At 42.6% G+C, this 26,665-nt stretch overlaps 2 protein-coding genes across 12 annotated transcripts in view; one reads left to right on the top strand and one right to left on the bottom strand.

Moving 5' to 3' along the window:
• Positions 1–993: 993 nt before the first annotated feature.
• On the bottom strand, positions 994–23,204 carry TPMT (thiopurine S-methyltransferase). 8 transcript variants are annotated; one of them, XM_061147553.1, is made up of 9 exons: positions 23,109–23,204; positions 16,966–17,149; positions 15,721–15,813; positions 12,580–12,712; positions 9,469–9,521; positions 8,733–8,807; positions 3,784–3,869; positions 2,160–2,204; positions 994–1,693 (listed from the first exon to the last, which is right to left on the bottom strand). In XM_061147553.1, exons 2-9 carry the CDS (start codon positions 17,103–17,105, stop codon positions 1,581–1,583), a joined length of 738 nt encoding a protein of 245 aa, XP_061003536.1. In that variant the 5' UTR covers positions 17,106–17,149; positions 23,109–23,204; the 3' UTR covers positions 994–1,580. The 8 variants fall into 8 exon arrangements, with proteins under 8 accessions (XP_061003536.1, XP_061003537.1, XP_061003535.1 ...); XM_061147554.1 differs by having other exon boundaries at positions 16,966–17,166; positions 23,109–23,197; XM_061147552.1 differs by having other exon boundaries at positions 23,054–23,196.
• A 226-nt stretch (positions 23,205–23,430) lies between these two features.
• The window catches only part of KDM1B (lysine demethylase 1B), a 42,028-nt gene continuing 38,793 nt past the window's right edge, over positions 23,431–26,665 (top strand). Inside the window, exons 1-2 of one of the 4 annotated variants that reach the window (XM_061147536.1) lie at positions 23,431–23,518; positions 23,857–23,900. The gene's annotated coding sequence lies outside the window, so the exon portion shown is untranslated. Of the gene's footprint in view, positions 23,519–23,856; positions 23,901–24,125; positions 24,145–26,665 lie in introns of those variants that run through there. The other 3 variants (XM_061147533.1, XM_061147534.1, XM_061147535.1) reach the window with 3 other exon arrangements.

The raw sequence follows: 26,665 nt of genomic DNA, 5'->3' as shown, positions 1-26,665 counted from the left end.
AGGTGGAAGAGGAGGGGAAATGGAGGCCCAGCTCAGGCGCTGAGAGCAGAAAGGGGGTGCAGGGCGACAGGCCGTGGAGTCTGGGGATGGAGTCAGCGCTCAGGCAGGCGGGCTGCTGGTTTTGCAAGCAGGGGAAGGCACGCCACATACATGCGGTTGAGAAGGAATCCCAGAACAAGTCCAAGGACACAGTTATATCGCAGAGTGTACCTGACAACGACCAGAGAGGCAGGAAGAGAGCAAGTGGCATAGACTAGAAGCATCTTGGTCCAGGAGGAAAGATGCAACCTTTGAACCGAGAAGGAGCAAAGACATAAGGTACCTTAGCTTGGGCTTGTGAGCTCACAGGAGCAAAAACTTGCTACCATTGCCAACCTGAACCCCTCCTGGGTTGGTGAGTTTTGAGTTTCGGGCCAGCCTCGGGGCACCTCCGTAACAGGCAGGCCTCTGTCACCTGCGTGATTCCTTGGACCCGACCTGGGCTCTGGTGGCGTCTCCAGCTCTGCTTTCCCCCAAGGGCACCTTGACTTCCAGCACTCACCCACCTATCTAATTTCATAAACTCGTCCCCCACTACCTGCTTGGCTCCAGCGGTGAGGGATTGGTGGTGAGGGGTGAGCGGTAGAGACTTGAGGGTTTTGAGTACCCACAGAAAAATGAGCTGGAGCTGGACGGTTGGAAATGAGAATCTGGATATGGCTACGCTTCTCAAATTTTCACACACACACACCATTAAATAATTTTCATAATACACACCAGCCTACTAAAATGAGCTAAACAAGCTAAATCGTTTAGGTATTAGGTAGTGCAGTAAGAGAGGAATGTCTGATTTAACAAAACATGACTGTTAGTGAAAACTGAAAAGTTTTGAGTCTAAACTGTCATAATGAACAGACATGAACCCAGCCCTAAGTACACCTCACTTCTCAAGACTTTATCATTTAAATAAGATTAAATTAAGAGAAACAAAAAACTGCCAAACACAGGAAAAAACTTCTAAATATAATTCATTTTTACAGTTTGGGAAAAATATTTTGTTCCATATAGAGTGGTCAATTTCATTAGTTAAAAAATTTTTTTCTTCATTCTGTAGCATATAAAATTATATAAGAAGAAAAATGTGAAAAGGAATGCTAGGATTTAGTACAATTTGAGGGTTTATAGTAAAAATAAATCTTTTATTATAATGTCTTAGATGGCTAGCTTTTACTTTGAACCCTATTAAAAGTGTTACATCGCCTCAATACTTCTAAATTTCATAAAGATATCATTTTTTCTATTATATTTAAGTTATATACATTGCATTTCTTTTTTCTTTTTTAATTATATAAGTAATACATGCTGATTGTAAAAAATTCTTACAATCTGTAAGACACACAAGTATGATCTTTTATTCTCAGCCATACGCTCCTTTCCAAAATATATGCTTTTTCTAAAAAGTTATAAGCAATTTTTAGCAAAGATCTGCGATATGATTTGTGAACGATTTTTTCCCCAAAAGTCATCCATTTTCATGCTTTAGCACAATTTTCAATTGCTCAAAAACATTTTGGTATTATTTGCTTCTATTTAGGCCTCATTTACTTTTCTGTAAATAGATATAACCTTTCAATAATCTGGTCGATTCCCCAACTTTTATGTCGTTCTTCAAAAACATCAACCTCTTCTAGACATTGAATATTGCATACTGAACCTGAAACAAAAAGCAAGTGGCAAGTTAAAATTTTATGATGAATACAATCAATTCTTCAAAAACATATCAAGTGATTTTAAAAACAGTGTGTACTGAAGATTTTTCCTTTCTTTTTAATGAAAATGGGAAAATACTGAGAGTACATTTTCTGAACTCTGAATGGTTATTATCATTTTTAACTCCTAAGAGTTAAAATAAATATACCATCTCTCTAGAAGAATTGAGGTGTCTTTAACATAAATCTACCATTTAACTAAAAAGGCATATTACAGAAATGGGTCCCTTTTTGGGGAGATTAAAATAGTCTCCAATAAAATGGCCTTGGACTTTTAAGTACTTGAGATATTAATAGTTTGCTAACAGCTGAAAACAGTTGACTTTACTTAAAAAGTTATAGCACACATCCAATTGCTTCTCGGCCTTTTGGCTAAGATCAACTGTAGTATAGCACACATCCATAACTTACCAAACAATTTTTTAACTTCACCATCTGTAACATAAAATGGTGGACCTAAGTGAAAGAGAAAATGGTGAAAAGTAAGTTCCATAGATCTAATTCTAAAGAGAAACAAACCTTCAGGGCCCACTTCTCAGCTTATTCCCAGTGACCGAGGGATATTCATTCCACATCCAACTTGATTATCCAAACAGGTGAGGATGGGACACGTTTTCTGCTGCTTATTTTGCACATCTTATACCAAAGACCAGCTTACGACTGGTAATGGCAGATGTGCACCTCCAGCTTACATGAGATACTGAGTCAGCCATGGGACTTGGGAACAGGGACGTGAGCGTGGAGTTCATGAACAGATTCCCCTGGGACTTTCTGCTTCCTGAGTAAAGATTTTTGACCATGCACTGACCCTCATTCTACATACTCTGCCCATTTTGCTGCGGCACTTTAAAGGAAACAGCTTCGGCCCTGTTCTAGAAGGTATTCTGAGCCTCCACCCCAGACAGAGTCTTCTTCCCACAGGCCCTTCCTTAGGCCTATTGCTCAGGAAGGGAGTTTAACACATTATTGACTGGGGGTTTTTTGATGAAACTAACACCTGTGGCCGGGAATTTGTTATATAAGTGAATTTTGAAATGTCTCAGTCAATAATATTCTGGTGGCAGAGTGGTAAAGAACCTGCCTGCCAATGCAGGAGACATGAAAGACACAGGTTCCATTCCTGGGTCAGGAAGATCCCCTGGAGAAGGAAATAAAAACCTGCTCCAGTATTCTTGCCTAGTAGATCCCATGGACAGAGGAACCAGGTGGGCTATAGTCCACAGGGTTGCAAAGAACCAGACACGACTGAGCACACACACACACAACACACAAACAAGAGATGTATTAACATCTCTCTGGTCAGTAAGTTGCTAAATCACATTTGCGGGGCTGACATCTGTCTCCCTTAGTTTTTATTTCCATTTGACTGTTCCCAGACTTAATTACGGACACTAGGTCTCGTCTTTTAATGAGTTTTTAAGATCTGACTTCTTCAAACAGAAAAAAAAAAAGAAAACTTAACATTAATATGTATAAAACAAGGCACTTTTTAAAAAGCTCCATCAAAAATCAAAAAGGGAATGTTTATGAATTGAAAGTCTATGCACTTGGTTTTCACGTCTTCCTGAAAAGCCATGACTTAAAAGGTCAAGTGTTAATGTTCAAACACATTTAAATGAATCTAGAAGAAAACATCCCTTTTACACATTTAAAAAATATATAGTTATTTTTAACATGTGCTACAGTCCATGGGGTCACAGAGAGTTGGACACAACTTAGTGACTGAACAAGAACATTTTTAACATGCAATAAATTGTAAAATTCCAGCAATTAAAAAGCAGCAACAGTTTAGAGATTTTCCTGCCCACCTCCTACCTTCCCACATGCACCTCTCACCCCATCTTCCTATGAGAATGTATTTGTGTGTATTTGTTGGCATAAGTCCAACACATCCCATCCCCCCATCACGGCTGACACAGGCTTCATGTATATAAGCAGGATGCCTCCCATGAGATAAAGTAGGAGAAAATAATCCTATCCCCGTCAGAAATCAGGAAACAAGGCAACCAGAAAAAGAATAAAAAGGAAACTTTACCTGCATGTTTAGTTGGATCATAAGAAAAAACAGACAAGAGGTACTGAAATCCAGGTCTCGTTAGGGACAACATTACCTCTGAGTAGCTGAAAAGAATACAGAAAGGCATGTGTTACATTTCTTTACAAAGTCAAGGCCTGCGGAGGACCAGAGGCAGGGAGGGAAGCCCAGTTTTCCTTTCATCTGTTACTGAGTTTAATTCTCAAAATAATCACGTGAAGCCGAGTCTTACTCTAAACAGCCAGAAATGGGCTCAGCAAATGATGTTAGATTACCCCCTAAGCCGGGAGATAGAGAAGATGGGAATCAAAAGGAGCTCTTGGGACTTCCCTGGAGGTCAGGTGGTTAAGACTCTGCACTTCTAAAGCAGGGGTCATGGGATCAATCCCTGATAGGGGAACTAAGATCCAAATGCTTCAGAGAACAGACCAAAAAAAGAAAAAAAGAAAAGGAAGCTGGGTTCAGGAAGGAGCCTCTCAGACCAGAAGACATCAAATAAAGTGGAGGAGAGGCTCCTCCCAGCGTGATGTGGACCCCGGAGGCCAGTCAAGCTTTGAACACATATGTCCCGAAGCACTGCCAGTTCTGGGCATCTGTGGGAAGAAAAGATGCCTGGGCTTCAGTCATCCCAAGACTGAGTCAGTAGGTTTGCTATGGGGCCAGGGATGCTTCAGTCTAACAAATATTCTGGGTGACAGGGTGCTCGCCAGGGACTCAGATAAAGAGGCACAGAACAATCCCTTTCCTCTCTTTAGCTGGAGAGAAGACTCATAAATGGGCTTCCCAGGTGACGCTATTGGTAAAGAAGCCATCTCCCAGTGCAGGAGACATAAGAGATGCAGGTTCAATCCCTGGGCCAGGAAGAGCCTTCGGAGGAGGGCATGGCAACCCACTCCAGTCTTCTTGCTTGGACAATCCCATGGGCAGAGGAGCTCGGTGGGCTACAGTCCATAGGGTCACAAAGAGTCAGATACAACTGAAGTGACTTAACACGCCCTCACGCGAGACTGATAAACAGGTCAAAATTCAAGGGACATCAAAGTTCTGCAAGTATGGCATGACCCCTGAGTGCTACTGCAACTGTCTTTTGGATTTGGAGCAGGTGTCCACCACTTCCCAGCCGTGTCTGATGGGTTCAGAGTGGGGACCAGATGCTAACAGGGCCCACCAGCAGACCAACCAGGAGACAGAATGATGAATTTGACCCATCAAGATGACTCCACTGGGAAACTGAGTTAAGAGATCCAAAGGGGAGTTGCTCATAGATGGACCCAGAGATTGTCATACTGAGTGAAGTCAGTTAGACAGAGAAGGATAAATAGCCTATGACATCCCTTATATACAGAATCTAAAAATAAATCATACAAATGGATTTATTTATAAAACAGAAACAGACTCGCACTCTTAAGAGAATAAATTCACGGTTACCGGGGGCAGAGGGGAAGGATGGAGGAAGGGATAGATAGGGAGTTTGGCATGGACATGGATGCACTGCTGGATTTAAAATGGATGGCCAACAAGGTCCTACCGAATAGCACAGGGAACTCTGGTCAATGTTATGTGGCAGCCTGGATGGGAGCAGAGTTTGGGGAAGAATGGATATATGTATATGGATGGCCGAGTCCCGTTGCTGTTCATCTGAAACCATCATAACATTGTTAATGGGCTATACTCCAACATCAAATGTTGTTTGCTGTTATTAGTGGATAAGTCATGTCTGACTCTTTGCGACCCCATGGACTGCAGCCCATCAGGCTCCTCTGTCCATGGAATTCTCCAGGTAAGAATACTGGAATGGGTTGGCCATTCCCTTCGCCAGGGGCTCTTCCTGACCCAGGGACTCAACCTGTGTCTCCTGCATTGGAAGGTGGATTCTTTACCACTGAGTCACCAGGGAAGCCCCTAGTATAAAATAAAAAGTTGAAAAGAAAAGAAAAAAAAAAGAGGAGTTGATGGTTCGCTGTGGTCTTTGAACTAAACACTGGAGTTGCTGTGCTGGGCAGTGGCTGGAGCTGAGAAGGCTAAGGGCTGTGAGTGAGATACGTGTGCACAGGGGTGTGTCAGTGGAGGAAGCCGAGTGCCGAGGCAGGACAGAGCAGATGCACACAGGAGGTGAGTGGCCGTGAGAGACAGACAGACAGAGGTCAACAGGCTGCAGAGCTCTGGGTGAGGAGCTTTGGCACTTGGCATCCAGGTTTCCATCGGGTCCAGATGTGTTGCCAGCCCTGGGAGAAATCAGGGAGGCTGTCCAGGGTGGGGATTAGGAGAACGGGCTCCACAAAGTCCCCAAGCTCAAAGTCCAATCCCTCCATCTACTGGCTGTGTATAAGCTTGACAAAGTCTTTACCCCTTTGTGCCTCAGTTTCCCCATCTGTTAAATGGGATAAGACTAGCAATGAACGCAGAGGCAGCTGTGAGGATTCAGTGAGCTCACACATAGAAAGTGCTTAGAACACTGCCCAGTATGTAGTAAACCCTTGAGTCAGTGACTTCTTCCTTCAGCCTCCACGACATAAACTCCTCTAAAACGCGAGCTGGTCTGAGCTGGTCGCTCTTCCTTGCATGTGAAAGAACCAGCCCTAAGCAAACTTCTGAGCAGAAACCTTCGCTTCTTAACTTTCCAATGATCATTTTTAGGAAGAAAGAACTTGCTGTCCCCATGAAGTGATGAGTCAGACAGGTTCGGCAGGGTGTCCTGGGGCTCACCAGCATCCTTCTTCTCGGAATGCAGACTTTCTCTCTCAACTCGTTTCCAAAAATTCAGAAAAACGAGACATATGATTGATGTCAGACAAAAGGCCTAAGAGTCACAGCAGAAAACACAGCAGTTCTTGCCAACATGTAATCTCAGCAGAAGACACCCAGTACTGAGGGCAGGACTGGGATAAAGCACTAAGTACCCTAAATGTAAGATAAAGTCGTGGATCTGTCCAGTGGCTCAAAATAAACAGTTATTCTGGAAACAAAGGCCAAGTGTTCTCAGGAGTTCCTGGGGCTGTGACCACAGACACACTCACACACACACAGGTGGCTGAAAGAGGAGAAAAGAGAAGAAGGGCACCAGGAATACAGAGTCTGTGGCCAAACTAGACCTAGATTCTCTAAGAGCTCCGGAGGAGCCTCATGACTCTTCCTTACCATGAATTAAAGGGTTCAGGGGCCACTTGGAAGGCCTTCATTTCTAGGACAGAGGAGGCAATAGTGGCTGCTGGGAAACAGTGTATTTCCCTGGCTTTGAGTCTAATTTGTTCTCAATTATTGACTCAACACATATTTATTAAGCTTTTACTATGCGTTAGGAGAAGGAAAAGGCCACCCACTCCAGTATTCTTGAAGCCTGGAGAATCCCATGGACAAAGGAGCCTGGTAGGCTACAGTCCATGGGGTCGCAAAGAGTCGGACACGACTGAGCACCTGCACTTTCACTTACTACGCATTAACATTTTATATCTATTTGGGGTTGGCCAAAAAGTTTGTTTGGGTTTTTCCATAGCAGCTTTTGGAAAAGAACAGAACTGGAAATACAGAAATGACGAGGGCCAATACCATTGTGCACTTGTTCAGTTATTTCCCCAATATCGTATGTTTTTAGACACAGTAGGAACTTAACGCGTATTTGCTGAATACTGGAACGAAAGTTTCCAGTAACAGGAGAACTGAAGCGATTGTTGAAGGAGGGAGTACAGGAGGGAGGCAGGAACAGTCCCACTAAGGATGGTCCTTCAGGGAATGAAGACTTCCAAGCATGTGAGGTAGGGAAGAGCCCCAGAGAAGAAAGAAGAGAGGAGCAGTGTCAGAAAGAAAAGGGAAAAATACATACTAAGAGGATGTGGCATGGTCTAATTAAAAAAAGATGAGGTGTGGCAACAAGCGGAATTCGTCAAATAATTCACTTTTAAAATCTGAGATTTCTTTTCACTGATGTATAGTCCTAACCCTTTTTGCCACGTGCTATGAGTCTGCCTCCATAAAACTAAATAATTCAATATTTATGTGCCACACCCACATACGTCTGTGAATGACATCTGGGTTGGAAAGTGCACAGGAAGGATCACATTTTACTCAGTACGCCTTCTCATAGTTTAATTTTCTAATAAGAGCAGGTGCAGATGAATGGCCACTCAAAATATCCAGGTCAAAAGCCCTAATACAGTAACAGCTAATATTTAAACTGTCATTTAGGGCCGACATGGCACTTTCTGCACGTGTCATTTCTTTCCATTCCCATAACAACCATAGGAGGGGGCTGAGGCATGGGCGTGGCTTTACCTATTTTTATTTATTTTATTTTATCTTATGGCTGCACTGCAAAGTGTGTGGGATCTTAGTTCCTACACCAGGGATCTCCTGCAGTGGAAGTGTGGAATCTTAATCCCTGGGCCAGCGGGGAAGTCCCTGAATCTCAATTCTGTCACGCACTTGCTTGCCACCCTGTGGACATGTAACTTTTAACCTCTCTGACCTTACTTCCCTCATCTGTAAAATGGGAATAATGACAGCCTACTACCTCACAGGGCTACTTTGTGGATGAACTTGTTGATTGACATAAAGTATTTCAACGAAGTCTGGCACATGGCAAGAATCCAACAAATATTATTAGCTGGTAGGATCAGTGGAAGTGATGAGGGCGGTATGAGTAGAAATATTACAGTTTTACAGAGGAGTAAACTGAGGCTTAGAGGAATTGAATGTTCTGACTAAGGTAACACAGCTTAGAAGTGACAGAGCCACAAGTCTTGCATCCGTGTCCCCGTGGCCAAATCCTATACTTTTTAGACCAAGATACTGTTGGATACAGGTCTTCTACTTCCAAATACAACAACCTATTCCAAACTAGGAGAAGTCTAGGAATCTTCTAGAAACCAGAAAAAGTATTAGATACTGAATTAAGACTAAAAAGGAGGGGGGGGGGTAGGAAACAACATAATTAAAGACACCAAATCACTAACCGTTTGCGATCACCTGGATTAACAGCGACTAAGGCTCCTCTATCCCAAATCCTGTCAAATTTGCCAATATTTGCTCTACCAGAAAGAAAAAGAAAAAAAAAATTCTGTAAGAATAACCGAATCTTTAACAAGACAGGGTTCCCCAGGGTATGTGCTGGAACCTCACCAGCGGTTAAGGAAGTGGGATCTCATAGATGTTTTCCCTCAGAATCGCTAGGGATGCGCTGACACGTGTGTGTGTGTGTGTGTGTGTGTGTGTGCGCGCGCGTGCGTGTAGCCGTCTATTTCCGCCTTGTTCTAGGCACTGGTGGCAGCAGCTTGGACTTGGGAGCACAAAGGAAGCACAAGAAACAGTTTGCAACAACTCTGCTCTCAGCCCCTGGAACAGGTATCAGGAACTCTCAGAAGAGATCTCCCCTCTGTCCATCTGAGACTGAAATGCACTTCCATTACAGACACAGGTGTGAAGTGGAAGACATTTCCTTCCCCTCCTTTTCCCTACCTTCCTAGGGTCAAAATAATTTTTCCAGAGCTTAGAAGTTACCCAAGGACAAAGATATCACATGTGCAGACATGCAGGCTCCAGTAAAACCAGTTGCAGAACCAGACTCAAATGAATGTCTCATGGATGCTACTGCGAATTGGATGGAAGTGACAAAAAGATTCTTAACCTATCTCATCACTGTCCAGCAAACACTCAAATTTTTAAAAATGGAGAGGAAGACATCAGTCCTACCTGGGAAGATCAAAAAGGTTGCAGCAATACAGTGAAATGTTCCCTGAAGAACTCTGCAATGAAAAAGTAAAAAAAAAAAAAAAAAAAAAAAAAATCTACTTTATTAGGAGGTACCTGAATGGTCAGAGGAAAAAAAAAGAAAAAGAGGGGACAAAACAGAGCATAGGTAGTAGGGAGAGAATATGTAATTAAACATAAAGGACATACTTTCATGGCAAATCATCTTTACACATCCTTTTTTAGATGCTTATTTTTTAAATTGCAAAATAAATATGGACCATATCATAAAGAATTTACATAGTAAATAAAAAACCTGCCTGCCACCATCTGAACAGTGATTTTCAATCACTTCGGTGACTTCCTCCCCAGTTTTTCCCTCTCACTTCCTACACCTTGCAACTTTCGCAAATATTTTTTAACTGAAAATAATTTTTAATGGTACTTAAAAAAATTAAAAGCCAGTATGGGATTCTTTGGGATCAACTCAAAAAGGAAAATCAGAGACTGGTTGATCCTGAAGATCAGTTAGCACTCACTCACTTCTGGAACCTGTTAAATTTTAGCAAGGTTTCGTTTAGCAGAATCTTGACATTTTAACTTCCTAAAGACCAGCACATAGATCGCTCAGTCACCAGGCAGACATTTTATTTTATTTTATTTTTCAGGCAGACATTTTAAAACTGCAGTTCTGTTGACTCCTCCGTTTGTCTCTTTCTTTCACTGGCCGATGAGCATTTACTTCCCAAGCGTCTAGTGGACAGGGCTAGCCGGGGTTCTAGATGCTGCAGTGAATCTGATGCAGGCTCTGACCCCGGTGAGGACGGCCTGGTGAAGCAGGGAGGCGTGGGAACAGAGAGCACCGCGGTAGAGGATGGGCTGTGCTGTTCTGGTTGTGTGCCCAGAACTGTGGGAACAGAACAGAGTGGGACCTCACTTCACTGCCCTCGCTCGGGGGAAAGGAGGAACAAAAGGCAGCGGCGGAGGAACCGGCGAGATGCATCTGACACCGCGGGGGGCAGTGGGCTGCCAGGAGCCCGGGGCTGGGGGAGGGGCAGGGTAGGAGAGGTACTAAAGGACCTGAAAATACTGGATTTTATTCTGAAATGAGGCGCCAACAGAGGCTATGATGAGAGGAGAGCAGGTCTTTGCAGACCCGTCTAGAAACACAGAGAGGAGCGGTCTAGAGGCCAGGAGAACAGCCCATGAATGTCAACTCCGGCTGCAGATGGGACTCACTGGGGAGGTTTACACAGACCTGATGCCAGGCCCCACCTTGAGAGGTTATGATTTAATTAGCCTGAGCACTGGGAATCTTAAAAGATCCACAGACAATTTCAAAGGTGCCAGCAGGGCTGAGAACCATGGCCCCCAGGAGGACTAGCCTCTCTGGACTGAGGCAACTGGGATTCTTAGGTGATCTAAGAATGAACTGGGAAGAAGCTGTAAAATAAAGTACTCTCAAGCTTCCTACTGACCTGAGCGATTAATTTCAAACTTTAGAAGCGAGTACTTTGGGAGAGACTGAATGTACAAACACACGGTGGCCAGACTGCATGTACCAACAACTCACGTCTGATAAGAGAACTCGGACCCCTAGCCTCTGCAGCAAGCAGCCCAGGAAGTCAGACCACAGCCCTGCAGGATGGTGGTCAACTGACCGCCATCCTCCCTAATTTACACCACCACCTCTCACCCCCCTTCTCTTCCAACTCAAACATGCTTCCCAAAGCAGTCACTGGGGTGCTGTTAGCCGACAGCACCTGAAGCCTTCACATCTTTCACCAGGAAGATTTCCCACCCCACTGCCAGGCTTTGAGCCTCTGCCAAATGCAATTGGCTGACTCCCTCTGAACAAACAGTCTCTACTTGTTCTCATTCGGGTGGATTCTGTTTATTTCCACATTATTACTCCAAGCCAGTGCAGCAGTTTCACTGGATCATTCTGGTCACCGGAAGAAGACAACTCTCAAATCTATCATTTCCAGCCCAGACGCTGCCCCATGCTTCGGAGACAGTTGCCAGTACCCCCTTATCATACCGCACGTCTTCTCAACTGATCATCTCCAGAATAACGCTCATTTTCTCTGCTCTTTAACTTGTTTCTCCTTTATTCTCTGCCATCCAACCAGTCATCTGAGCTAGAAATGTAACCTCATCACCCTCTGGATTCCCACTCAGTTAATCACCAAAGCCTTCCCAGTGTGACACCCTAAACATGGCTTTAAGCCATCTGTTCCTCTAAGCACCCCATCGCTCTCCTAGTGCAGCCCTTCAAGTTCTCTTTCCTGGACCACTGCTCACAACCTCCTATCTGGTCTCTCTGCCAGGGGGCTACCACCCTTCAAACTCACTTCCCTTAAGGATACAAGGGTGAAAGTGAAAGTGAAGTCGCTCAGTCTAGTCCGACTCTTTGCGGCCCCAGGGACTGCAGCCTACCAGGCTCCTCTGTCCATGGGATTTTCCCAGCAAGGGTACTAGAGTGGATTGCCATTTCCTTCTCCAGGGGATCTTCCCCACCCAGGGATCGAACCCGGGTCTCCTGCATCGCAGGCAGATGCTTCACCATCTGAGCCACCGTGGCTGGTTGCAAAAGAAAACCTGGCTTAAACCCCTGTGGTGCAGAATGAGGTACCAGTCTCACAGGGCGTCTGAGCTGGCTGACCTGACGCCCTGCCTGTCCCAGCCCTAACTGTCACCACACTTCAGGAAGCTCCCCAGAGGCTGCGTTAGGAAACTTCCCCCTCGGTTTGCTTAATACCCCAAGTCATTTCACCGAGCTCCCGTATGACAAACAGTCTCCTCCTCTTCTCTTTCCTCCTAAGCTAAGCAGTTCTTTAGGGCAGGGACTGTGTTTTTCATCTCTTCAGTGTTTTATGCAGGGTGTGGCACAAGACAGGTTCTCAGAAACATTTGTTGATAAATTAAAAAGCCAACAAATGCAAACCAAAAACAGCTATGGTTTATCTTTTTCTGCTCCTTATGCTATGTAAAGTCCCAGTGAATCTGATGATTAAGAGGGGTCAGCTGACATGTATAGTGTCTTCACTTACTCATGCTGAGGAAAACCTTTTTGGGGGTATGGAAATAACATTTGCCAAAACTGAAACACACCTTGAATATTTTGGCTCCAGGAATTTCCATAATTTGTTCTTCTGAGTAAGAAAGATTCTGCTCCATAAAAAATTCCCGTATCCCAAGTTCACTGATTTCCACGCCTACTACACTGTGTCCTCGGTCTGCAAACCTGCAGAAAATCACATAATTACACTTAAAGTTTTCTTTCGAGTACAATGCTAAATAAAAGGGTATATACCAATGAGCATATATTTTCCTTAATTTTAAGAGATTTGCATGAATTTAGACTCACAGGGTTTCACAGAACACAGAGATGCACAGAAAGCAGACTTATATATTTTCTATATATTCTATATAATTTATATATTCGCAAACTCTATGCTATGTGGAGTTCTGAGAAAAGGGTTTATAGGACCTTGGGGCAAATTTAAAAGCTTGGAAAATTATACCTTAAAATGTTGATTTACTACCAATGGACGGGATTGGAAGAGTTTTTGATTTAATAGCATCCTATGAATTTGATATGCTTTTCAATTTCTTGAAATCAGTTCTGTCCAAATCGGGTGGAGAGGGAGGTGGGAGGAGGGATCGGGATGGGGAATACATGTAAATCCATGGATCGGCATGGGGAATACATGTAAATACATGTAAATTCATGTCAATGTATGACAAAAACCACTGCAATATTGTAAAGTAATTAGCCTCCAACTAATAAAAATAAATGAAAAAAAAAATAAAAGCAGGTTGAAAATTATGTAGGTAAAAAATAAATAAATAAATAAAATAAAAATGAAACTTTCAGTGATGAGAGAAGTCTCTCTACCTGTGTTGTTCAATCCAGCAGCCACTAACCACATAGCCTAGGGCCCTTGAGACACGGCTTGTATGATTCAGTTTAAACAGCCACGTGGGGCTGGTAGATATAGTACTGGAGTACACCGCTCTAGAACATTAGCATCCATTTCTGTAATAGTGTTAAAATTTCCACTTATTTACACTAAACTCTATCCAGAAATTTATTTCATTACCATATGCAAATAGCTAGTATTTTCCTGATTAGCATTATGGTTACAGAATTCAGTCTGGGATCTTAGACTTAAGAGAAAACAACACTCGTGGCACAAATACCCAGGTACAGTATTGATTTTTATGCCACATTAAATAAACACCTAAGTCATTTATGTTATAATGCAATACATGCCTTCTTAAAAATCACTGCACCATGCAAAATCATGCAACAAAATCATGAAGTTTATGGGGATGGGAGTTGGGGTACACATTAAAAAAACTTTACTGTCCCAGTGGAATATTATTCAGTCATAAATAATTAAACTCTTGCCATTTATGATAACATGGATGGGCTCTGAGGGTACTATGCTAAGTTAGATGAATCAGTGAAAAACAGCATATAATCTCGCTTACCTGTGGAATCTAACAAAAACAAAAACAAGCTGATAGACACAGAGGCCAGACTGATAGTTGCCAGAGCCTAGGCATGAGTGATGGGTGAAATGGGTGAAGGAAGTCAAAAAGTACAAATTTTTACATGTGGAAAAATGAAGCATAGCCTACTGTAGACTTGTGCAGACTGGATTATACTGTAATACATTGCCCTAAGAAAACCCAAAATCTAAGAAAATGTCCTAAACACTCTATGTTAATGTTTTTGAGTTTCAGCTAACAGATTATTCACATTGGATATCTGTATAGACCTTTAAAACACAAATTTATTATGTAAGTGAAAACTCCGCTAATATAACAACTTTTATACAATAATAGTCATGTCCAACTCTCTGTAGCCCACCAGGCTCCTCTGTCCATGGAACATTCCAGGCAACCTGAAGCAGGTTGCCATTTCTTACTCCAGGGTTTCCTCCCCTCCCAGGGATCGAACCCTCCTCTTTTATGTCTCCTGCATTGGCAGGCAGATTCTTTACCACTGAGCCACCTAGAAAGCCCATACAATTACAGTAGCTTAGTTCTGGCATTCTTATTACAAATGACTTTAGACCCTAAAGTCTAAAGCAATCTTCAGCAATCACATTTAATCGGCTGTCTCCTTATACCGTTTTCTGATCTTGCCTCAAAGCTTCTGCTAGAACTAGGTTGTTATCACTTACGACAATAAGACAATCTGTTCATAGAGTTAATGTTTTTCTTGCAGGTAGTTTCCAAAGTAATTCTCTTGTCTGATTCAGTGAGTTGGTTAGGATGTAATGCTCTCAATCTCGTGGCCACCTAGACTATTTAAGCCAGAGCAGCCACTCACAAAATCTCTCAGCTACAAGTTGCGGGAGCGGTGGCAGTCTGCAAAAATGTCACTGTCTCCACTCAGAAATCCACTCCCAATGCATACATATTCTGTGGTTTGGCCACCTATATTTACATAGGGAACAGAGCATTTTTAAGTTACTGTATTTTTCACTTACTAATTGTTTTCATATATTTTATTTTTCTTTCCTGCTTGATGATCAAAGTTCTCAGAGTTTATGCTTATAAATGAATAGTACGTCTTGGCACATAAGATAGTGTCTGTACATCAATCATTACAACAAATTCTGTATAGGAAACAATTGTCAGGTTTGTGACTTTAGGGTAACCTGTAGTGAGAGTGGCTTGTTAATTAAAGTGAATTCTTTTCACAGAGATATTACTCACAAGAAACACCTTCTATTATCACTGGTTTTATTAGCAATGATTCATGGAAACAAAAACTCCTACGTGCTGGTTGAGGGAGGGGAGAGCTGAGTTGAACTGTGAACTATACACATTCTTGCCAAAAAGCTGTAATTCATTTTTCTGTCCACCTCTATTTAAAATATCTAAAATTAACTTAGCCACATTCCTAAAACACCTACAAAAACTAAACCATGCACAAAGGTGAAGGAGATTTAAGATGGAAGACTGGTTCCATCTTCCCCTTTTCCATCTCAATGGTTCTAAACTAATTCTTTTTCTTAACTCAATACAGAAAGACAAGTTCACCCCTCTTTTTCGGCAGTGTCTTAACTGTTTGAGAATATTACCTCTATGAACCCATCAGTAATAGTCTACTAAATATAGAATCCCTGTACATTTCCTGAGAAAGGAACTTTTTAAACTTACATCCTATTAAATATTCACGCACAGTATTTATCATCAAGACAAGAAAGTATGTTTATGCTTATCTGCTCATACCATTTCATCTCAACTGCTTTTCCACAAAGGGGGAAAAATACCCTCAGGGCTTTCTCGCCTTTAAGAAAGGTATCCAAATACTTCTTTAATAGCCTGGGAAGAAAAAAAAAATGTTTTAATTAGCCCAAGGCACAGAGGAAAGGACTACAATCATATAATGCTAAGTACTTTTCATGCATTATCTCACATAATATTTCCCAACAACTTCTACTCAGTAGAGAACCTTGGTTATTAAAATCTCCAATTTACATATGAAGAAAACAGGAAAATTAAGCAGCTCGCTCAGTCATGTCACTAGTGAGGGGTTAACCTGACCCAAGTCTGGGACTTTCCTGGTTAGTAATTAAAAACAAAATTTTATTTTTCGTTAGTTGATATGTTTTAAAAATGGATACCTATGTGATAGAGAAGGAATGACAACCCACTCCAGGATTCTCGCCTGGAGAATCCCAGGGACAGAGGAGCCTGGCTACACCGGCTACACAGTCCATGGGATCGCAAGAGTCGGACACGCTGAGCGACTAAACCACCACCACCTGTGTGTATGTTCTGGGGCCAGCTACAAGGCAGAGATAACTCATACAATGGTTCTGGAATGATATCCCAACTATTACCCGGTGTGCAAATGTAATAACAATAACAATGTCCTCTGGGCAGTCAGGGTGGCTGCCTGGACAAAGGAACATCTGTCATGACCACTTTACTCGGCAATGCGCCATTTATTGCTGCTGCTTCAAAGCTGACTTCTACGACTATTACATTGCTCAGCATTTAGCTCACATTAATTTCTCTCAACTTCTCTTCTTCCACCATGTAGACAGTACTTTAACATTTGAACATATGCTATTGGAAAGCAAAGTCACAACACCACTACTTCTCAATATAAACAGATAGCAGCATTAATATAGCTTGAGCATCTGGGAATGTATAAACACACATGACCAACAAATAGATGTTACAGGTGATTAAAGAAAGACATATTTCAAAAATTGAAGATACCATCAACTGTAGGTCGCACTATGATTTATACTCCATGGGAAGAAATATCACTGCCAATAAAACCATGACAAGCCACAGATGCATTCTGACTTCAGAGATGCTCAAATGTGAAAAACTAAACTTGTGCATCTTAAAAATCAGCCAAATAATGTGTACCTATATTACTATTTCTATTTCCAAAGTCAGTTTCTGATGGGGCATTTCTGTTATAGACCAACATTTAATATAAACAGAAGCATTTCTTACTGATGTCCTTGTTCTTGATGAAATCCAATTTTGTGATTCACCCACTTTTCTTGCCATTCTTCCAGAGTCAGCACTCGGTTTTTCTGAACCTCAGTGTTCGGGTACTCTCCACTGTCAAGCACCGCTCTTGTATCGCCCATGGTTTTGTAGATGGCTCTGGCTGACAAACAAATGTCCCCAGTGTCTAAAAATGAAAAATGTCTGTAATGCTGTCATTTAAGGGCATTTCAATTCTATGATAAATGAAATAAAAACCCTAATATTTTCAGTGGTGTAGCATTTAACAAATATTTCAACATTCAAGGAAAAGTCACACAAAAATTACTTTTCAGTGAATCTGATGGTAAAGGCATACCTCATAATCCATCATAGGAAGGATCTTTAAATAAATTGAATTACATCTTAGAGTAAAAGACTTTAACTTTTTAAAAAAGAGAGAGAGGATAAACAAATAATAAACAGGCAGTATAACTTTTGTTAGCTGAGAATTTTTTCTAACATCTCATTCTTTTGCATTGGCAGGCGGATTCTTTACCACTGAGGCACTAGGGAAGTCCCTTTAACATCTCATTCTTTAATTTTTAAAATTTCTTCTAATGTTTACTTATTGTTTTTAACCAATGTTATATTGTACACAATTCAGAGTTCTACAGAGCTATGAAAGCAGCAGTCTCCATTTCTAACGAGAGGCAACCATCTTTAATTCTTTTAGCTTGATATTGACATATAACTCAAAACACAACTCAAATACTATGCTTATTTTATATCTTAATTTTTTATTTCTAGGAAGCATCTAGAAAATATCAGCATTTAGCCCTCTTTCAACTTGCCAACACACACACACAGACACACACACCACCTTCTCATTTTTCCTATTGTATCCACACACATAGCATATTTGTGATTAAATATTTCAAGTACACATTACAATGTCTAGAGGAATACTATTCTCAGCTAAACCATGTAGAATTCTATGATTACTTTTCCTGTTCTGTACAACTTTTTAATTCTATAGTTAATAACTGTCTGGCTTTTTCATTTATAAAATTTCTATGTATTTATTACTAATTCAACGCTAAGTTCTCCCAATCTCCTATCAGTACACTCTCAGTGTCCTCAGTTATCAGATATCCTATCAATGTCACCTTAGAGAAGAGCCTTCTAACGTGGATGCTCTCTTCTCCTGGTACACAACTGGCCTTTTGGGATCTTTCCTGATCATCATCCTGAAGCTTTCTTTTTTATCTTGTGCTGGATCCCCTGTTTCCTTAATTGGCTATCCCCCCTTTTTTGTTATCACCCTTATATTGGTAAAGTATAACCTTCAGCAGCTTTTCTGAGAAAGGGTGTATGGAAGAAAAGGGTTTCTTCTGCAACTTTGCGTGTATAAAATATCTTCACACTATTCCCCATCCACTGGCAACCCACTCTGGTATTCTTGCCTAGAAAATCCCATGGACAGAGGGGCCTGGAGGACTACAATCCATGGGGTTGCCAAGAGTCGGACGTGACTGAGCCACTGAGCATTCCCCATCCTTTATGTATAGTTTTGCTGGGTAAGAATTCTCAGGCAGAAAACATTTTCACTCACAATTCTGAAGAAATCATCCCCTTATCATCTAGCTTGCAGAGTTAATGCTTAAATTCAAAGACATTCGGATTCAGATGCTTTTTCCATGTGGCCAATATTTTTCTCTCTCAAAGCTTTTCTATGTCCCTTAGTTTGTGCAATTTCATAGTTCTACGCCTTACTCTGGATCCACTTTCATCTGTTTGGTGTAGTTCTTTTAATCCGGAAGCTCACATTCTTCAATTCTGGAAGAAGTCTTGAATTATTCAGATGATTTTTATCCCCCTTTCTTTCTATTTCTCTTTCTCAGACCCCTTTTATGTGGTTGTAGAACTTCCCAAATGGCTCAAATGGTAAAGACTCTGCCTACAGTGCAGGAAACACAGGTTCGATCCCTGGATTGGGAAGATCCCCTGGAGAAGGAAATGACAGTACACTCCAGTATTCTTGCCTGGGAAATCCCATGGACAGAGGAGCCGGGTGGGCTACAGTCCATGAGGTCCCAAAAGAGTAAGATACAACTGAGCGACTAAACAACAATAACAATAGAATCTCCTGACCCAATACTGTAAACTGCTCATATTTTTTCTACTTTCCAGCTCCTCATCATTTTGCCCTATTTTTTGAGAGATCACCTTATTTTTATCTTTCTATTTAGTTTTTCTTTCCTGCTTTCAAGTCTTTACTTCTTAAGAGCTCCTTTTTGTTTCAGATGCTTTCTTTTCATTTTGTTTTATTCTCATTTTATGTACAGAATGGCTAAAATATTTTCTTTTATTTACCTGCATGGTTTGTTACTGAGTCACTTTTTCTGTTGGTTTTGTCTTCTGTCTTCCAAACTAGTGATTGTCCTTAAATGCCTAGCAATTGCTTAGTCACTCAGTCATGTCTGATTTTGTGACCCTATGGACTGTAGCCTGCCAGGCTTCTCTGTCCATTTAATTTTCCAGACAAGAATACTGGAGTGGGTTGCCGTTTCCTTCTCCAGGGGATCTTCTTGACCCAGGGATTGAGCTTGCATCTCCAGCTTGGCAGGTGGATTCTTTACCACTGAGCCACCAGGGAAGCCCCATTACCTACTCACATTTAAGAGTAAATACCAAAAAGATGATTATAAGGTTAAGTTTGTGGATGGAGCTTACTGACTCTAAGCTTTACTGTAGAATGACGTGAGCAGGTATCATTTGGAAACTTAGATGTTATGATTTTTATTATTATTATTATTATTATTTTGGACTCAAGACTTTCCATAAATGGACCTTCTAATTCCTGCTGAAAGCTTGAGTCCTTGGGATCATGATTCTATACTCACATGAGAAAAGGATAAAAGTGGAAGAAGGTGCCAGCATTCATTTGCTTCTGTTCAGTTAATTTCCGTACTTCCAGTGTGGTACTCCCATCCCCAACTGTGAACTGTATCTTCTCAGTCCAAAGACTGTACCCTCTCCAGGGAATAAACCCCCAAACGTCTGCTGATGCCATGAGGAGCAGGAAGTTGGGGAAGGGATCAGGAACTTAGCTTTTCAGGAATCAGAATTTCAAACAATTGCCTTAATTTAGACCAGACCCTTCCATTTCCCATAGATACCTGGTGCTGCTAACCTCTGAGCCCTGGGGAATTCTACACTGCAAGTAGGATTGCTCATTGGCTTCCCCATTGCTGGTTTAGAATTTAGCTTTCTTCAGTCTGCAAAATCCTTCACCACTTGTCCATCTGCTTTCTTGATTTTGAAATTTTATTCTTCTCTTTTGTCCTTCCTTTATGCCTTTAAAAATCCTGTTGTTGTTTTGGTGGAGTTTCAGGAAGGAATAAAAGCAGATGCATGGATTCAGTATCCCACCTCTATCCCATAGGTCTGCATTTTCAAATAATTTTCTTAAACTTTTTTTTTTTGGAATGGGAAAATGCATACAAAGGTGTTGACCTAAAGGAAAACACACAACCTGAGTTATGAGTTTCAATTTTATTTGGGGACCTCACTGAGGATGATAGCCTCGGAGAGAGCCTTTTAGGGGCACAGCCTTTCAGAGCATAGCTCCGGGAAAATGCGTCAAATATGTATGTTCTGTATACCTAAGATCTTTTTTTTTTAACCAGGAAAAATATGTAGCCTAGCATGTGTATGCATGCTAAGTTGCTTCAGTTGTGCCTGACTCTTTGTGACCCTAGGGACTGCAGCCCGCCAGGCTCCTCTCTCCATAGGGATTCTCCAGAATACTGGAGAGGGTTGCCATGCCCTCCTTCAGGGGATCTTCCCCACCCAGAAATTGAACCTGCGTCTCCTGTGGCTCCTTTACCGTTGAGCTACTAGGGAAGCCCGTAGTCTAGCATAAAAGATTACTGCTAATCACAAAGAACAGATACTTCAAGTCAATGATTTTAGTGATTTTTTGTGTACAAAAAGTTGCAGGAATCTGGGACCACTGTAATTCTCCCTGAAACATGCTATCTAGGGGTCACTGATCCAAAACACATAATGCCTCACTCTTATTTTCCTTCCAGAAGTCCTGAAACACTTAGGGAATATCACTCTCTGCAGGGGGTTGCAATTTAACCCTTAGTATAACTGGATGATGAGCAATACTCTTTGTTCCTTTTTTTTTTTTTTTCCTTTACAAAGAGAACTAAGGAAAAAAGACATGTGAACATAACTGCAAATCTACCTGAAGGTATGTGGATGGTCTGTCTCTTCAATATGAAATTTGTTACGTAAGGACAATACAACACAATAGTTCTAACATATCCTTTGAATCATTAGTGAAACTAATTTGGTTTGGATTACACTAGCAGGCTAATCTTAGTGGAGTTAATGATTCATCTATGAGAACAGCAAACATCACGGAAAAGAAGTTCTTCAAGAAAAAGTTCCCTTTATGACAAAATTGGGCTTCAGTGTGCTTAGGATTTAAAGGAGAAGGCACCTCCCTTGGAATTAAGAACACAAATCACTTTCCAGCAAACATTTGTTAACAAATGGCTTTTGAAAGGCCCTGACATGTCAGGAGGTGATTCTTGAGTCTTCTGAGAGGTGGGAGCAGTATCTGACTATATCGTGTACAGAAAAGCAAAAGAGAGTTGTAGTTTTCCCATTTCCATTTTCAGCCACAAATTTTGACACCTGAACTTGAGCCTGATTAAAACAGTTCTCTACTTAAAAAAGGGAGGCATTATGTTATCATGGAACTTCCATTTATCATGGAACTTATTGGGCTTCCCTCCTAGCTCAGTCGGTAAAGAATCTGACTGACACAAGCAATATTCTCTTTGAATCTGCCTGCAATGCAGGATACCAGGGTTCGATCCCTGGGTGGGGAAGATCCCTCGGAGAAGGAAATGGCAACCCACTTGAGTCTTCTTGCCTGGAGAATCCCATGGACAGAGGAGCCTGGCAGGCTCCAGTCTATGGGGTAGCTCGGACACGGCTGAGCAACGCAGCCTGGAATAGTTCAGCTCCGACACGACTGAGTGACTAACAACAACGTCTCCTCCCAGCTGGCGCTAGTGGTAAAGAGCCTGCCTACCAGAGCAGGAGACATAAGAGACCTGGGTTCAATCCCTGGGTCAGGAGGATCCCCTGGAGAAGAAAATGGTGATCCACTCCAGTATTCTTGCCCGGAGAATGCCATGGACAGAGGAGCCTGGTGAGCTACAGTCCATGGGGTCGCAAAGAGTCAGATACGACTGAAGCAACTTAACAGACATACCCCTCTCACACAGACTTGGTATCATGAATATAATTTAGTCATTTCTTAGCTGTTCTCATAGCTTCTCAACATGTACTTAACTTGTCCACGTCCCTTTCTGGAGAAAGGAAAAATTTCTTTCTATAAGAAGATAAAAGTGCAAAATTATAAGAATCAGGAAAGGCTAATTTCACAATCATTCTTACCCACACACAGAAATAGCAGATGTGCCCAAATCTCCTTGGGTGTTCTCCCAAGTCTAGTTTCCTCCTCACCTTTTCAATAAAACCACGTTTCTGCTTTAGATTTATTTTAAAATTTTAGCAAATTGAAAATTTAGTAAATTGAAATTAAATTTTCCTAAATTATCTAATAAAAATAAATGAAAAAATTTTTTTCCCTAAATTAAAATTAGTAAAATTCAGTAAATTTATTTTAAAATTTTGGTAAATCGTAGAATTTAAAAAACTGAAGTAAACTTAAAATTGAAGATTTTAAACTCAAGTGCACAAATTTTAAGAGTGTGGATCAGTGATTTCCTTTTACATATGCATACACCCATGCATGTAAGATGGAGCAAGACACAGGATATTTACAACACCCCATTTCCCCCACTTCCCCGCCCCCAGCGCATCACTCACTATTCTGGCAAGTATTCCTATTTTCTTAAAATCAACCATACCCGACAGTGATTTGGAGGTCACTTTAATCAGGGACTCAAAGTCATTCATTACTCATCCCCACCGGGCTCCCTGAGTCCATTTCAGGGCGCGGACTGCCGGGAGGTGCGCGCACGGTGGGGTGCCCCGTTCCCGATTCCGATCACACACTCACACTCGCAAACGGCCCGCCGATCACCGCACCCTCCTCCGCGCCCAGCGGCCCCTACCCCGTGCGCTGTCCGCCCGCCGGCCGCTGACTCTGCCGCTGCCCAGGGGCCGCACGGGCTGTGGACCCGCGCCGCCGGCTCAGCCCCGCCCCCGGGCCCGCCCCTCCCGCGGCGCACAGACCCCGCCCCCTCCCCAGGCGGCCTGGCTGTGCGCAGCGGCGGAAATGGCCAGGGCGGGGCGAGCCGCGCGGCGGAGGCGAAGGCGGGGACCCGGCTCCTCCCCGGTCCCTCCGGCTCCTCCCACCACGGGTCACGTCGTGACAGGGGCGGAAGCGGCGGCGGCGGCGGCGGCGGCCGAGTTGGGGCTGCGGCTCGCGGCGCGGATCCTGCTGTCCTGTGCGCGCGGCGCGCGGCTCCGGAGAGGCGCCCGCAGCCCGGGGCGGCGCGCTCGGTCTCGCCCGCGCTCCGAGGTGGGGGGGCGGGGGGGACGCGCGGCTCCGGGGGCGGGCGTGGGGGCGGCGGCGGATTTCTGGTGACAGCTCTGCACAAAGCAGCCTGGCCGGGGTGCAAGCTCTCCTGCCCCTGAGCCGCGCTCCTCGTCCGGGTGGGAGGTGGACTGGTCCCCTGGGGCTCCACCTCCGTCCCCGGGTTGGAAAGGGGCGAGGGGTGCGGGGGAGGGTCCCAGCCCGAGGAATGGGGGCGGGGGGGGGTGGATTCCTGGCCTGGGGTGTTGGAGCCACCGGCTTCCCCGCTTCCTCGCGGTGTTGCGGGTTAATCCCCCTCCCCACAATGTTTGCTTTCTGTACAGGGGTGCCGTCTCCCCGCGACTCCTTGCACGCCTCCAGCGCAAAGGTGAGCCTGGGGAGGCTGCGGCTTCTCCGACTTCGGAGGAGTCGAGAGAGCTTTTCGGAAAGCGAGGCGGCTGCCGCTGGCACAGGGAGCCTTTGGGGGCTCCCTCCTGGGGGCTGTCAGAGCCCTGTCACCCGGGGAGAGGCTGCTGCGAGGAAGAGGGTGCCCACCGTCCGGGGGCTGGAACTCCGTCGCTTGCCTCCCGGCTTTGAGAGCGTGACGGCGAGAAGCCGGTGCGGCCTCGCAGGTGCTGTTAGCTGGACTGCAGCGCGGGCACCACGCGTTAAGACGCGATCGGCATTGCCAGGTTGCTGGGGTGACTCCTCCGGGACCCGAGACCCCGAGGGGGCGGCCCGATTTCGGTAACTCTTAGTCAACAGCCCAGCAGCTGGCAGGTGAAAGAGGAAGGAAGAGACAGGCCCAGCTGTAGCGAGTTGGGGGTTCTGTGACCTGGAACCTAGCCAGATGGAGGCCAGGCCTTCCCTCGGGAGAGCGTGCAGGCGTCCAGACCACTTCGTTTGGGGGATCGGTCACTCCACCTCTGCACACACAGCTCAGGGCTTTTACTTCGGTTGGTTGGTGTTTTTTTTTTTTTTTTAAACCGACTTTAGTGGAAGAAAGGTGAGTGGGAGGGAAGGTTTTCTTCAGGAGGTACCGGAGAAAATGACCATCAATAATTAATTATCCTCCGTGCAGAGAAAGTCGTCAACAGAGGGTTCGGGCAATTGAACTGGATCCATATGTCTGAAAGTTGATTCTTGTGGGTGCAGTTTTAAGTGGTCCGAAGGGAAATTTTTGCTCCTGTTGTCTCCGGAGAAGTTTCTAGTAGTTTGTCCAGTTTCGAGAAATTATGCTAATACAACTATACATTTTTATTCCAACCTGAAGTCCTTTAATTCATATTTTTATGGATTCTGTGTGGGTTTTTTTTAAGTTTTTTGAATAAGTTACTTCTGAAAAAATCTTGGAACTTACTAAACTAGAAATCTAAACATTGATATTTTCACACATCTTTAGGTAACCCCCCAACCATTTTTCCCTTTCTTTTGTCATATTAAGAGAAAACCAAAGCTACGAATTTAAAATTAGGAAGAACTATGCTTATAAGGTCATACTGAACCTGAAACAAATTGATTATATTTAAAGTTAGGTGTGTTTATTAATTTGAAGAACCAGGCAGGAAAGCACTTACAGTATACTAATTTGTTACTAACACTTGGTCAGTATTTCTAAGATTATATTTAAAAGCGTAAGTAACTGTAGTCCTCCCAACTTAAAACTTTTCCCTCCATTTGAGGCCCCAAGAACCCAGCAACAGTGAAAATAAAGAAATTACAGTGTCAAAAAAGAATGAAGCTACATAACTGTTAATTGTATAATTAAAGGTGAAAATGTACTACTCTGAAAATCTTCAATCATACTTTTCCCAGACCACACAGATTTCTTAACGGCTTTCATAGCTAATGTTTTCATTTCCTCTTAACCATTTCTTGGATTACATCATTCTTTTGCAATCAAAAATATGTTTTTCAGTATACAGTTGGGTTAAAATGTTTGATGAAATTTCCAGAAATTATGCTTTCTTTTGAGAGTGCTTGCATTCCCAGGTAACACGGTCAAATGTTACTTGAACTGATTTTATTTGCATTCCTAAACCGCACATTAGACTCAAATATTTTTGCTGCAATACTTAACATATACAGTGTACATGTTTACATACGCTTTATTTGTGGTTCATTTTATGAATAATGTAGGTTATATGTTTTATGTAAAGAGATTGTAAATTATTTTGAAAATGTGAGCCAGAAGCCCTTCTTAGGGTATAAGAATTAATGTAGACAGTAGTACTTTTAAAACCACTAGAGCTTTATCCAGCTATATAATGAATGCTGTAGGGCTAATGGCAATTTTTTAAATGGCTAAGAGCTGTAATGCATTGCAGAATATGTATGCAGTATATTTGTTCGTATACTAACATAATGGTTTTGAGAAAGTGAAGACTGAGTCAAAGAAAAACCATCCATAACGCTGGTGTCAAGATTTCTCAAAGTTGATGTAGATGGCAGATTGAAAGTTTTTACATGTGATGTTCATAATCCATAAAAAGTGCACTTATAAATGTTAGTGTCAATAGTAGGATCACAGTTTATAGTGAAGCAATAGGATTACAAGCCCTTCAAAGCTTTTCCCCAAGATTAGGATCATATATGTGGGATTTGTATCTGAAGATAACAACACTTCTCCACTTTCAAATTCCACTTTCAATTCCTTATCTGTAGGTATGTCCTATTTATTTCTCATGCTATTGTGAGTATGTGTGTGGAGTGATTATATTTAAAGTTGATTACAGATCAGGGAAGGAGATGTCTGATAACTGTAGGATCCCTATACTAGAGAGTACTTCGTTATGCTAAGCATTTTTCATTCCTTATTTAAGTTAATTGAAAAAAATGCTGATATGACAAGTCTTAATCATTCATGGATTTATGCATTATGTTTTTGTGTAGACTTTTGATTCTTAATGTTTTAACTGTGCTGTGATTAAACTAATTTGAGAACTCAATTTGTCCAGTGACTGCCTAACCCAGATTCCTATATTCAATAGTGACCAGATAGTGTGCCTGAGATTTATTTGTTGGGTTTTACTGAGAAAGAATGAATGCTTTTTCTTTTTAAAGTATGGTGGTGGGTGGTGGTTTCGTCGCTAAGTCGTGTCCAGCTCTTGCCACCCCACGGACTGTAGCCTCCCTACAGGGTCCTGTTTCCAT

The sequence above is a fragment of the Dama dama genome, chromosome 7 (assembly GCF_033118175.1).
Source record: "Dama dama isolate Ldn47 chromosome 7, ASM3311817v1, whole genome shotgun sequence".
NCBI classification, from domain to species: domain Eukaryota; kingdom Metazoa; phylum Chordata; class Mammalia; order Artiodactyla; family Cervidae; genus Dama; species Dama dama.
This window is presented reverse-complemented; position numbering and strand designations above follow the sequence as displayed.